Source organism: Haplochromis burtoni, unplaced genomic scaffold (genome assembly GCF_018398535.1).
Source record: "Haplochromis burtoni strain Fernald_Lab_line unplaced genomic scaffold, NCSU_Asbu1 Contig_122, whole genome shotgun sequence".
NCBI classification, from domain to species: Eukaryota; Metazoa; Chordata; class Actinopteri; order Cichliformes; family Cichlidae; genus Haplochromis; species Haplochromis burtoni.
This window is the reverse complement of record NW_024582483.1, coordinates 1,619,910-1,633,748: the sequence shown is the minus strand read 5'-3', so window position 1 is coordinate 1,633,748 and position 13,839 is coordinate 1,619,910. Positions and strand designations below refer to the sequence as shown.

The following is a 13,839-nucleotide window of genomic DNA, read 5'->3' as shown; positions in this document are numbered from 1 at the left end:
TGTTAAAATATATATTTATAATTTTAATAAATGACAAATTAAAAAGGCATGAACATTTTTTTTTGTATCGAAAAAATATCGAACCGTGACACCAAAGTATCGAACCGAACCGAACCGTGAATTTTGTGTATCGTTGCACCCCTAATATATATATACACATATATGGATACAGTTTTTCACAAATTAATTAGATCCCCACCCAATGCAAGGGAGGTTTATGCCATAGCTGTGTAAAAGCAAGTAAAAGTACTAAAAATACTGACTAGCAATTCTTTATTATTTTTTATGTGCAAGCTCTTTAAACATAATATTTTTAATGCCACAATATAGTTATTTTTGTTATTCATGAATTTTCACATTTACTGTTTTTCAAAAAGCAGAAAAAAATGCAGCTTTAAAAAAATAGTTATTCATTTACTTAAATAATAAATACATTTACTGAAAGACTTATTCCATTAATTTGTGAGAAGTTCAGTGTGCCAGATCAAATTTGTCTATTAGAAATTGAATTTTAAAAAATAGCAACATAATTTTTGTTATCGTCATTAACAATATAATTTTGGTTTAAAACAATTTCTTGAGAGATTTACAAAGTATTTGTGTTTTCCTGTTTTTATGGCAGGTGGTCTAATGAATTAGTTACGTACTGTGTGATCTCAGCATGTTGCTAACTGAACAAACCGTGTTGTGTGCTTGTCTGACCTAAAGCCATTTGTCGTATTGTTGCAGAGTTATTGGAAAATCACTGCCGTGTTTCTTTTGAACCACACCAACACCATTTATTTATTTTGTATTGTACTGGTTGTTCTTGTCCAGACGCATCATCAGACTCACATCAATATCTCATGGAGTTCAAATTCCACCAGATCCTTTGTACATAATTATGCCAAATGACACATGAACTGCTATGAACACTGACCAAAGACAGTCGGTGATATTTTTGTTCTGTTTTACGGGTTTTCTTTATTGTTTTTATTAGTTTTTTTTAACTAATCTCAAAATAATGTCAGTAAAATATTCATCTTAAACTAGATTGTTTGAATTTGCCATCCCACGGCACAGGCATCGCCCACACACAGCTAGGTTAAAGTTTAGACTGGATAACCTTTGATAGATGTTCTCTTCTGGGCAAACATAGTCAGGTACAAGAGGAGGGATAACCAACCTATGGCCCGTGACCCCACCAAAGTAACAAATAACATTCTCATTTTATAAAAAACTTTTTTTTAAAATTCTGACATTTCTGTGATGAATACTGTGTAAAAGTATAAATCATTTGGTGTTTTCTGCAGTAAGAGAGTCAGACTTATAATAATATGTATTGATATTTTGTATTTTACTCCTCGATTGAAATTATGTTCCCATGTAATGATTTTTTTGGTTATGTTTACATCGTAGTCGAATGCTGTAGTTTGTAGTCAACTTTTACTTTTGTTTGAGTTATTTCGAACAATTATCGAGGTAAATAAAGTATGTTACAAAAGAGACTCGGTTTGAGTTGCAAATCCAAATCTAACAATTTCATCATCTCCTCAATGCAAAAAATGAGTAATTGTTATTGGGAACTTGCTTTGTTGTCATTAAGTGTTAGGGGCTGGGTCTGTGACCCAGCGTTTTGAGTTTATTTTGTATTTTTGTCTTTCTTCTGTTAAATTGCATCAATGTTAAGTTCTTATGTTATTTGGTTCAGGGTTCATTTGTGAGTTTCTTGCCCTCTTAATGGGGTTGGGACCATCAGTTGTGTTGTGCAGAAGTCATGTTGGTACACAGCTGACAGCCTTATATGACAACTGTTAGACTTCATATTATAGCAAGAACCAATCAGCTAAGTAAAGAGAAATGACAGTCCATCATTACTTTAAGAACTGAACTGAAGGTCAGTCAGTCCAGAAACTTGCTAAAACTTTAAATGTGTCCTCAAGTGAAGTTGCAAAAACCATCAAGAACTACGACGAAACTGGCTCACATGAGGACCTCTCCACGAAAGGAAGACCAAGAGTCCCCTCTACTGCTGAAGATAACAGCACCTCAGATTAGAGTCCAGATAAATGCCACAGTTTATTTTAGTTCCAGTAGCAGACACATCTCTACATCAACTGTTCAGAGGACACTATGCGAATCAGGTCTTTATGGTCAAATAGCTGCTAAGAAACAACAACTAAGGAAAAGCAACAAACACAAGAGATTCGTTTGGGCCAAGAAACACAAGGACATTAGATGAGTGGAGATCTGTGCTTTGGTCTGATGAGTCCAAATCTGAGATCTTTGGTTCCACACACTGTGTCTTTCCACGACGCAGAAAATGTGAACAGATGGTCTCTACATGCATGGTTCCCACTGTGAAGCATGGAGGAGGAGGTGTGATGGTGTGGGGATGCTTTGCTGGTGACACTGTTGGGGATTTATTCAAAATTGAAGGCACACTGAACCAGCATGACTACCACAGCATCCTGCAGCAACATGCCACCCGTTTTATCTTTAGTTGGACTTCCAGGCTGTGTAAGGGCTGTTTGACCAAGAAGGGGAACAATGTCCTGGCCTCCACAATCACCTGACCTAAATCCCATTGAGATGGTTTGGGATGAGATGGAGGTGACAACCTCATGAAGCTCATCGAGAGAACACCAAGAGTGTGCAAAGCAGTAATCAAAGCAAAGGTTGTCTATGTTGAAGAATCTAAAACATAAAACATGTTTTACAACATACTTTTAGAATATTTCTGCTTATCTGAAAGTCTTTACACTGTTTACTCTTGTAGGATCTATTTCTCTTCTTACATCTTACATTTCCCTCTCCTGAATTTTTTCCTTCTTTTTGGCTATTATAAAAAAAAATTATAAAAAAAATTCTGCCCTCCTTGTAAGTGTCCCAGGAACCACATGCCCGTCCATGTAAAGTTTATTTTCTTCCCACATCTTTGCAGATTTGAAAGTTAGCTGTAGCACTATAAACTAAAATCTTTCTTGTCTGCCTGATATGTGTCAACCAGCAGGGGGCGGAAGTGAGTAAATGTTAGGAAGCACTAAAGTCTAGGGTTAAAGTATGCCATTCCACTACCTTCAATTATGCAAAATCATGCAAAATACCACACATTGCTGTCAGAATCAAAACTAAACAAAACCACATGAAAAGTGGTTGAAGTTATATCCTGATGATTTTAATGGATCTGCCTCTAAAAATATGCACTTGGAGAGTAATTTACCCATATTGTAATAATACAACACCACTGTTTCTCTACAGAAAAGGGAAGCTAATTGTCCCCCTGAGTTGCAGTAGCATAGGTCAATTGATCATAATGAACCTACTGGAGCACACAAGGCAAATTATTACGTGACTTACATCTAATGCCTTAATTTCTGCATGGTTTTTACTTGATTTTTTTATTTTGGTTTTCCTTACACTGCCAAGACAGAGCAAATAAGAGAGCCACCAAAAGTGGTCTTTACTATGTAAAACCATTAAAAGAAACAGAGCAACTCCTGACCTATTGTGAGACTGGAGCCTGTCCCAGGTGTAAAAACATTTGTTTTCTGATCTTCGATAATAATTTTTCATAAATTCCCTCTGTCGTCAGTTTTCGATGAAAAATCTATCAGAATTTAACAAATGGTTCTTGTCTCTGCTCATTTCTTAATGCCTGACGTGATGGCAGTCTGTACTTCCACAAGAACTGGGCCCAGTACAAGGAGGGCTTCAGTTATCTCTCACCACAGAGTTCTGGTTAAGCAATGAGAGGGTTTACCTGCTCACTACTAGCTCTAACTTCCAAGTTGTGCTCAGGATACAGCTTGTTGACTGAGAGGGCAACAAAAGGCACACACACACAAACTCACACACACGATAACAGATTATGTAAGACAGGAATTGTGGACAAGACAAACACGACCGCTCTAGTAGCGAGGTTAACTTATAAGAAGAAGAAAAATGACTCAACAGTTGTCACCAAAAACTAACTTTAGATCCACAATTCTGTGACAGAGACAAAAGTACTAATTAATGTGAGGTCTAAACTGTTTGCATTATCTTTATGCAGGTGGCAGGTACACTGAAAAGGATGCTGGTGAATATGGCTTCAACAACAGCATCCTTTGGGTCACGTGGCACAACCGCTGGTACTCCCTGAAAGAGACCACCATGAAGCTCATTCCCCTCAGCTGCATCACAGCAGGAGGACAGCAGGCTGGAGTTAAACAGTTTGGTGGACTTGAGATGCTTAAAAGAGAGACATTTTTAATGCTCTCACTAACAACTCTGAAAACTCCTTAGATAGGACTCGTGAAGCCAAGTTTCAACAGAAAACCACAGTTTTATTGCTGGCAATGAACAGAACAATGAACCAGAACCGGGAACACACAGGTAGACTCTGAAGGTACGACACGACACTGAGCAAGGGCAAACACTGGGCTAATATACACAAGGAAGTAATCAGGGAATGGAAAACAGAAGGGAGACACAGCTGGGAGAGATTGGGGCTAACGAGACAGGAGGAGCAAAGCTGGACACACTGACATAAGACACAATCCTTCAAAATAAAACAGGAAACAATACACACTAACCTAAGACACGGACTGGATAGAGAGAGATAGACTAGACACTGAACCCAGAACCGTGACAGGGGCTATGTTATTGGTGGGCTTTTGTCCCCTGCTATGGTCTCCCATGTCAAAGCTGTCCTGGGTGAAGGACCTGACAAAGAGCTGTTCAAAAACCCTTATGAAAAAATAATCCAGGGAGCAGTTCAACCTGCCTGATATAGAGTTACTTGGGCCCTGCCCTAAAGTCAGGCCCAGGGAGGGTGACCGAGGGCAAACACCTGGTGGCCGGGCTTTAGTGCATGGGGCCTGGCCGAGCACAGCCCATATAAGGGACGTGGGCCCACCCTCCTGTAGGCCCACCACCCTCAGGATTTGCCGTTGGGGGTCAGGTGCAATGTGTGCTGGCTGCGCTCAGGGGCAGAGACCCTGGCAGACCGATCCCCGACAACCAAGACTAGCAACTGGAACATGGAACATGACCTCTCTGGTGGGGAAGTAGCCTGAGCTAGTGCACAAGGTCGAGAGGTACTGGCTAGATATAATTGGGCTCACCTCAATGCACATCTTGGGCTCTAGAACTAGTTTCCTGGAGAGGGGGTGGAGTTTTCCAACATAGATGGCAGGATTCGGGTCAGGAAACAGAAAAACTCCTCTGCACAAAAAAGCAATTAAATTTCCACTGCACAACAGGGTCGGGTGGGGGGTGAGGAGTAATCCGAAACAAACACAGCAGCCATCCTGCCCAGCGCTACCATTCCAGTGCGGGCTCAGACCCGCTGTGTTCCCAGGAGGGAACAAGCATCGAAGGCGTTTGGAAAGGGAGGAGAGATGAGTGTGTGCATATCAGTGTATATGTATAAATGGTAAATGGCCTGTATTTATATAGCGCTTTACTAGTCCCTAAGGACCCCAAAGCGCTTTACATATCCAGTCATCCACCCATTCACACACACATTCACACACTGGTGATGGCAAGCTACATTGTAGCCACAGCCACCCTGGGGCACACTGACAGAGTATGTGTGTGCGTGTCCAGAGTTCAGCTGAGACAGTGTCCTTCGCCCTGCTAGGCTAAGTAAACAGTCTTCCAGCCAACCCAATGTTGCCAATGTGGATTTGTTCAGGCTCTTATATTGAGGATTTCATTAGGGACAATGAAAACAGTTCCAGCTTACACATTCTGAGTGGAAGCTGAAGAAATGCCACTTTGACTCCATAAGAAACAGTTCACTGATAACTAGGCGAGGACTAGAGCAAATGAAAGTTTGTGTAATATGGTTATGTCCCAACAGTTCTTTGTTCATCTACTGAACATTAAACATGACAATAATTTGACTGTCGCCATCCATTAAAATAGGACCCTCTGGGAATCACCAAGACCTTGTATATTATGAGCTACTATTCATCAGTTAGAGGTTAGTCAGTCCAGAAATAAGCAGTCAAGGTGATCAGAAGTAAACAGACAGAACCATTTGTCCAGTTCAGAGTCACACAGGTAGCTGTAGCCTGTGCTGTGGGGCGAGAGGCAGTACACTGAACAGACAGACAATCATTCTCGCAATTTAGAAGCACTGATAAACCCATGCATTTTTTTTTCTTTTGGACTATGTCAGGAAATGGCTGGACACCACTAGATTTGATCCCTGGACCTTGTGGATGTAAAGAAACAATGCTAATCCAGAACAAGCAGCTATTAATGATAAACCTTTTAAGTGCAAAAACAAAAAAATCGTGGCCACAGCAATGGAAATAGGGCATTATTTCTACAATTAGCAGGAGTGGTAAGAAAGAAAGGAGCAGTAGAGCGCAGACTGAACTGGTTAAAGCAACTTGGAGAGCACAAATTATTATTATTATTATTATTATTATTATTATTATTATTATTATTATTATTATTATTATTATTGTCAAGAAAAGAAGGACATGCTGTGTTCTCGCTTCACGCAGGAAATATAACGAGATTCGGAAGAGTAGAGGTTAAAGATTTGGCTTTTTTCCATTTCAATTTACCTCCTGGCCTATAGGTGGCGCTAATAAGCTGCTAGCTGTCCTTTTACCTCTTTACTTCCGGGGTATTCGGTCGTTGGAGCGTCGCGGTAGTCATGTTTTTGCGTCTGTGATACTTTTCGGGGAGCGTGCTTTGTTTACTGAAAAAAGGGATATTTTCCGCTTCTTTATAATACTGCTTTATTTTTACCGCCACAATGACTGAGGTAAGAAGATATTTGAAGTTCGTTTTTTTGTCTTTTTTGTGCTTCCGCCCGCCCGGCAGACACATAGCCCCGCTCGGCTAATAACTGCAACCACACGCTTATGGTTTTGTTTGCATTACACATAGTAAAAAGTAATTACTCCCAAAGTTTGCCGTGGTTGCACTCGTTTAAAACACACGTTTTACTATTTATTATCATCTACAGGATGTTCAGAAGCACTCAGTCCACACTCTGGTCTTCAGATCTCTTAAAAGGACTCATGATATGTTTGTGTCTGATCACGCCAAGTCCATCGCGCTGGATGATGAAAGGTAAACGTCACAGTGTTACCTTCTAATGATTTGAAGCTGTCTTTTGGGGTAAATTAAATTCACATAGCAAGCTCTAATGTCATGTGAAATTGTTGTAGAGGTTCGATTGAACAATTTTGTACTAGCGCTTTGTATTAATATTGCTCGCTAGTCCAGATAAATGAGGAGGGTTGCCTCAGGAAGGGCATCTCATGTAAATAAAAAAATCTTTGCCAGTAGTGAGACCTACTATCATTTATGGTTTGGAGAGATTGGCAATGGCAAAAAACAGGAGCTGATGCTGGTGGTGGCAGAGCTGAAGAATCTTTTCATTGGGCGTGACTGGGGTGGATAAAAATGAGTTTATTGCAGGGAGATCTCAGGTCGAATACTTTGAAGACAGAGAGCTAGATGTAGAGAAACAAGGCGGAGATGTTTTGGACATGTGCAGAGGAGGGTTTGGACAAAGGGTGTTTAAGATTGACCTCCCAAGCAGGAGAGAAAGACAAAGGAGGACATGCAGAGTGTTTGACACAGGACGATGTTCAGGATAGGGTGAGAAGGAGACATATGTTCTGCTGTTGTTGGGGAACAGTCAAAAAAGAAGGATTTGTAGATGCAACACTAAAGAGCATCAATTTGTCAGGAGTTTATTTTCAGTTTACCAACAACTCTTTTTGTCTGTAAATTTATACTGACATTATGGTAATAAGTAGGAAGTTAAAGCTCTATCAATTTCCTGCTCCAAGAAACAGAAATCTCTGCTGCTGAACCCCAGAATGTAAATTATATCTACTTTAATACGCCAGTAAAAACTTCAGGATATTTACTGTGTGTTGTTCATGTGTTTCAATATCATTATGCTAATTTAATCAAACATATTAGATGTTTTAAGGGGAAATGCATCATTATGTCATCTGCTTGCAGCCACAAGTTGAAGATGGGGGTTAAACTGAAAGCAGACTACGGTGCAGTGTTACACCTGCCCATCCTGAGGGAAGGGAAAGACAGAGCCTCACACCTTTCGGGCAGCATGGAAGGCCACCAGAACTACGCTCAGCCAGGTGAGGATGAAAGTGTCACTGCATGTCAGAGTCACTCTTAAGTGTGCCAACAATTTATTATTAACAAATATGTGGAAATGTAGATTTTTTTATTATGTTTTGCTGTCAAAAAGCTCCGTTTGTCTTTAAATTTAGCTTTTCTTTGTTATTCTGAAACCTTTTATTTCAAAACTACATGATTTAAAGACATTTTGGGAATATTATTTATGTTTTAGGTGAGGACCCAGAATACCTGATCACTGGGACACATGCCTACCCGTCTGGACCAGGTAAATACTCTCAATTTGTGACTTTTTAATTTAATTTCATCATCCCAATTGGAGCGTTTATAACCAGTATTTTTTTATTCGCCAGGGGTGGCATTGACCACTGACACAAAGATGCACAGGAATCCCAGTGACACCGGAGTACACTCCATGGCGTTAGTTTTACCCCCATCGCAAGCTAGGTAAACTTTGGCCCTCACACACACAAACACAGTACAAAGGGAGTCAGTCACCAGTAGTAATTTAGCATAAAAGCACTAATAACAAAATGATGCTTACTCACACATAAAGCATCATTTACTCTGTGGGTCATTTGTAGGCAGGACGCGAGTCGCACAGCAGCCAGTATTGCTGACATCCACCGGCATGCAGGAGGAGCAGAGCGATCTCACCCTCCGTCATCTGCAGTGGTAGGTCACAGTGTATTCCTACTTTTACTCAGCCTTATCGGTTTGAAAGAAAGAAGTGCAAAACTGATCATCCGTGTGTTTTCAGTCGCTCCTGGAGGGAGGTGGGACCAGAAATTCTGCCCTCATGAGGAGAGCGCCCACAATGCCCAAACCTCAGTGGCATCCGCCATGGAAACTGTTTCGGGTAACTATAAATCATTTCAACTTTTCTAAGTTTAAGCTTTGCTCGACACGATACAGTGGGTAAGGTCTGGGTTCTGTGTTTTGCTTCACTGTAGTTTGTTTTGTCTGGTAGGTCATCAGCGGCCACCTTGGCTGGGTGAGGTCCATTGCTGTAGAGCCTGGGAATCAGTGGTTTGTCACAGGCTCTGCTGACAGGACTATAAAGGTGAGTCAAGCAGGAAATAACAGTAAGCGACAAACTAAAAATGGCTCATCTGACATGGACTGACTAAATTAGCTCTCCTCCGAGTCATCTCTCCTCGGGATCGTTACCTGTGTTTGTTTCATAGATTGTGTTTTCTGTGGGCTCCAACATGCCACAGTGCCTGCTTGCAACTTTAATACCCTGCTCTTCACAGATGATTAAGTTATACTAAAAGCCCAATTTTTACCTATTAAACTGACTATGTTTCTAAATTAATCTCAGATTATCTTAATTTGACTTGAAGGCTGCCTGTCTTGACAGATCTGGGACCTGGCCAGTGGAAAACTGAAACTCTCTCTGACTGGACACATCAGCACAGTGCGTGGGGTGGCGGTCAGCAGCCGCAGTCCTTACCTTTTCTCTTGCGGGGAGGACAAGCAGGTCAAATGTTGGGATCTGGAGTACAACAAGGTATACTTTCAAACAAGGGAGTTATTGGTTTGTGTCATTCAAAACAGTTTATTTAGCGGCTTTATGCTGTAATGATTTACACATTCACCTGTGAAGGTTCCTTTGGGAGGTGACACAAATGTTTTTTGGGGGCTGCATCTGGCATAAAAGCTTTTCCCAATAAAAAAGGGAACAGCCCTGGTGAATAAAGGTGCAACTGAAACTAGCTAACTTGCTTCTGTTGTGGCTCATTTTCTTCTTTTTCTCTCCTTGTAATGTTGTGGATGTTTCTTGACTATATTGGTTTATATTTTAGGTAATTAGGCACTATCACGGACACCTCAGCGCAGTGTATGATCTGGATCTGCATCCAACCATCGACGTGCTCGTGACGTGCAGCAGAGATGCCACAGCGAGGGTAAGCTCTTACTTTGTGTTGAATCAGCGAATGACATTGATGGAATGACCTAAATGGAGCAGGTTTAAGCAGTACAGTGCAGAAAACTGTGTGACAAACAGCCACAGACTGAGCAGCAGGCATACCGTCATCTAAATGTTCTCCGTTGATGTTTCATCGTGGGACTTTCAACTGCGTTGGTATAACGACCCCTCACATATTGAGGTGGTTGTTAATCATATTGGAAAATGACTGAAACAGAGTAGAGTCAAGGCACATAGGTACTAGTGAAAAGAAACTTACCAGTCATGGATCGGCCCCCTCCAGCGCTCAGACCTCAACATTATTATAGCAGTGTGGGATCATCTTCACAGAGGAGAGAACCAAAGACAGCCAACATCCAAAGAAGAGCTTTGTTTATCCACCACAAAGCCCAGACTTAAAATTACAAGAAAGCTTGTCTCAAAGAGAGAAGAGAAAATACGAAGAAACGAGGGGTGGCTCAACCCTTTTGCACAGTACTATATTATAATAATAATAATGGATTGCATTTATATAGCGCTTTTCGAGACCCTCAAAGCTCTTTACAATTCCACTATTTACTCTCACATTCACACACTGGTGGAGGCAAGCTACAGTTGTAGCCACAGCTGCCTTGGGGCAGACTCTTCCACTAAAGGGCTGTGTTCAGATGTGATGTGGGTTATGAGATGACACTAACTGCTTGTCCTCCCGGTCCATGCAGGTGTGGGACATCAGGACGAAGGCAAATGTGCACACACTGACCGGTCACACAAACACTGTGGCCACGGTGAGATGTCAAGCAGCAGAACCACAAATTATCACAGGTACAATTATGTTTTTTCAAATCGCTCACAACAGCAGTATAAACCCCTCAGTAAGACAGGCTTTAAAGTGGTTTCTCTTCACTCTTGCCCCTAATGTGTGCTTGGTTTGTGCAGGGAGCCACGATTCAACCATCAGGCTGTGGGATCTGATTGCTGGAAAAACCAGAGCAACTCTTACAAACCACAAGAAGTCTGTGCGAACTCTGGTCCTGCACCCCAGACAGTAAGTGGTGTTTTATATGGTGGCGTTGGTTGGAGTGGGGGAAACGCAGCATGCAGACTCCTCAAACAATGCATATTCAAAATTGGTTTGTAAAACTTTGCAGTTGTTATAAATATAATGTTTTTACAGAAGCTCCTTCGACATGAGGCAGGTAAATGCAGGTGTTACTAATTGCATCAGTTAGTTTTAAGCCTAATTAATGTGATTAGTAACACCTTTGTTTACCTGTTTGATGCCAAAGTGAATCCTGTAATTTAAAAGAAATAAAGTTTTGATTGATAATGAAGATAAATTAATACTTGAGTCATGATTTAGGATTACAGGAGCACATTTGTTCATAACTTTAATTGCAAGAACTCATTAAGAGTTGTTGTTCTTCAGATATCGATGTCATATTTGTTGTTTTGCAGATATACTTTTGCCTCTGGATCTGCCGATAACATCAAGCAGTGGATGTTCCCAGATGGAAACTTCATCCAGAACCTGTCGGGCCACAACGCCATCATCAACACTCTGGCTGTTAACTCTGATGGCGTGTTGGTGTCTGGAGGTAATAAAGAGCTGCGGTGCTGTCTTTAACTGTCTGCTTTTTTTGTTTGCTTGTTTTAAATCATTTTTTCGAGGCTAATGTTGACCTCATTACACACAGCCGACAATGGAACTATCCACATGTGGGACTGGAGGACCGGATACAATTTCCAGCGTATCCACGCAGCCGTGCAGCCCGGATCTCTGGACAGCGAGTCGGGAATCTTCGCTTGCGTGTTCGACCACTCTGAAAGCCGACTGATCACGGCAGAGGCTGACAAGACCATTAAAGTTTACAAGGAGGATGACACCGCTGTACGCTACACTGTTACACTCTACTTGTATTTCTGTGCCAATTCTTATGCAGCAGGAAATAAAATAAATAATAACCATGTTTTCTTTCCTGCAGACAGAAGAAAGCCACCCAGTCAACTGGAAACCAGAAATCCTCAAGAGAAAAAGATTCTAGAGATTTATTTGTTTTTCTTGCCACAGTAACAGCAGTGAATTTTATTTCCACCAACTTTTGTTTACTCGTGCTTTTTCTGTCAGGCAAACTCTCAGCTTTCACAGAAGCATCCCTCTTTATTCTAAAAACCATTTGCAGTCCTCGTTGTATGATGTTAGTCCGATAAAGCAGCCGTTACGGACTGCCAGGAACCTCCCCGAGCGTTTGTTCTTGATGATAACGGCTCTCTGATAGCTCTGATCCGACTCGTCCACCAACAGAAGCCACTCTTCACCTTCAGAAGGACAGACTTCAGAGTGGACCTGCTCAAGTCAAACCCTTCAAAGGAAATTTGTTTGGAAGTTTTAGCCAAGAAAGAAAAAACTTGTGTTGTTTCAGCAGAATTGGTGTTTGTACAGACATGGAAAGTTTATTATGCTCCATTTGAATAAAGACCACATTTTTCACATGCCTGCGTTTGTTCAGTTGAGGTGGGTTTTGTGTACTCACCGAGGTATCCGTGGGTGAAGGCATTCCTGTAGTACTTGCAGCCGTCACCCTTGATCTCCTCTCAGTAGCACTGATCTTCACAGCACTCGCTGAGCTCCACTGTGGTTCTGCTTTCAGCAGCTCTCCGCATTATCTGCTCGCCTGTGAGGTCAAGTTGGAACAGCAGAAATGTTAGATGAATCTAAAGTGGCTGCCACTTTGTAATTAAGTGGCTGACTATCAGTAGACTTGGGAAATGAAAGGCTAGTAATGCTTAATATGTATTCATGCTGTGTACAACAGGATTATTCTATGAATAATTTTCCATATTTTTCTCCCAGTTAACAGTAATTAAATTGCTTTCATTAAAGCGAGTTTTTACCAGACAACCTTTCTATTGAGGGGGATTTATTATTCCTGTTGTGTAACAATGTTCAACTAAGTTTTTTATGAAAATGTGGCTCAGCTACGAAACAGTCTGGCAAATTTCCTCTGGCCTCTGAAAATATCTTCACTTAGAGAACTGCTCATTGGTTATTTTCTCCTTTGTAAACTCCAGAGGTGGTTGTGTGGGGAAATCCCAGTAGAAAGGCCTGTCTGACACTAGCAGGCGTGCTACATTCAGTCTCTTAAATCACTTTTCTTTCTTATTTTGATGTTCGGTTTGAATTTCAGCAGGTTGATGAGTTGCTGGTTTTAATAAATCCTTTAAAGATGTGTTCCTAATAAACTGGGTGTGAGTATATGTTCCAGGCATGATGAAGAAGAATTTGAAATAAGATTTTAGTTATCATCATTTATTAAAGCCAAAGTGGGAAAATTGGGAAGGATCCTCGGTCAAATTATCGATATTGCTCTAAGTAAGAGTAATTTGGTTGAATTGTCGGGCACACGGTGTTGTTTGTTAATGTTTCCATGGCTACCTGAGTCCTGCATGTAGAGCTTGGAGAGAGAACGACAGAAGGCTCGGCCAGGTTTCTTCTTCAGACGGGCTTTTCTTGGCTCTGGCTGCTCCTCCACCTCCTTCAGAGGTTCTTCAACCGTCAGTAGGCGGCTCGCATTATACATGATCTCCTCTTCTAGAGACCTGAGACACATGTCAAAGTGCTCTTCATCCTCCTCTGCATTTCTGGGAGACGACAGCATTGATGGTTGAGAGTTCAGATGTTACAGTTAGGTGCACTTGTGATCTCTAAAATATATTTTATTTAGCTAAGATATTTTTTTCCAAGACAACATGAAATGGTGACATTGTTCCAGAAAATTCAAGGACACGTGTGACTGAAGGACGACACTTTCTAACAAATGCAG

The 13,839-nt window shown here is 41.2% G+C and overlaps 1 protein-coding gene across 1 annotated transcript; it reads left to right on the top strand.

Annotated features, from left to right (window-relative positions):
• Positions 1–6,590: 6,590 nt before the first annotated feature.
• Positions 6,591–12,508, top strand: plrg1 (pleiotropic regulator 1). Its single transcript, XM_005929241.3, has 15 exons — positions 6,591–6,748; positions 6,953–7,059; positions 7,966–8,102; positions 8,318–8,371; positions 8,457–8,550; positions 8,688–8,778; positions 8,864–8,962; positions 9,074–9,166; positions 9,467–9,616; positions 9,912–10,013; positions 10,738–10,840; positions 10,955–11,063; positions 11,474–11,613; positions 11,713–11,906; positions 12,001–12,508. The coding sequence occupies exons 1-15, from the start codon at positions 6,740–6,742 to the stop codon at positions 12,058–12,060; spliced, it is 1,542 nt and encodes a 513-aa protein (XP_005929303.1). The 5' UTR covers positions 6,591–6,739; the 3' UTR covers positions 12,061–12,508.
• The last annotated feature ends 1,331 nt before the right edge of the window (positions 12,509–13,839 follow it).

Excerpts from the sequence above, each read along its gene's own strand:
- plrg1 (XM_005929241.3), top strand. Across the intron at positions 7,060-7,965 it reads ATCGCGCTGGATGATGAAAG|CCACAAGTTGAAGATGGGGG; the intron begins GTAAACGTCACA and ends ATCTGCTTGCAG. Across the intron at positions 8,779-8,863 it reads ACCCTCCGTCATCTGCAGTG|TCGCTCCTGGAGGGAGGTGG; the intron begins GTAGGTCACAGT and ends GTGTGTTTTCAG.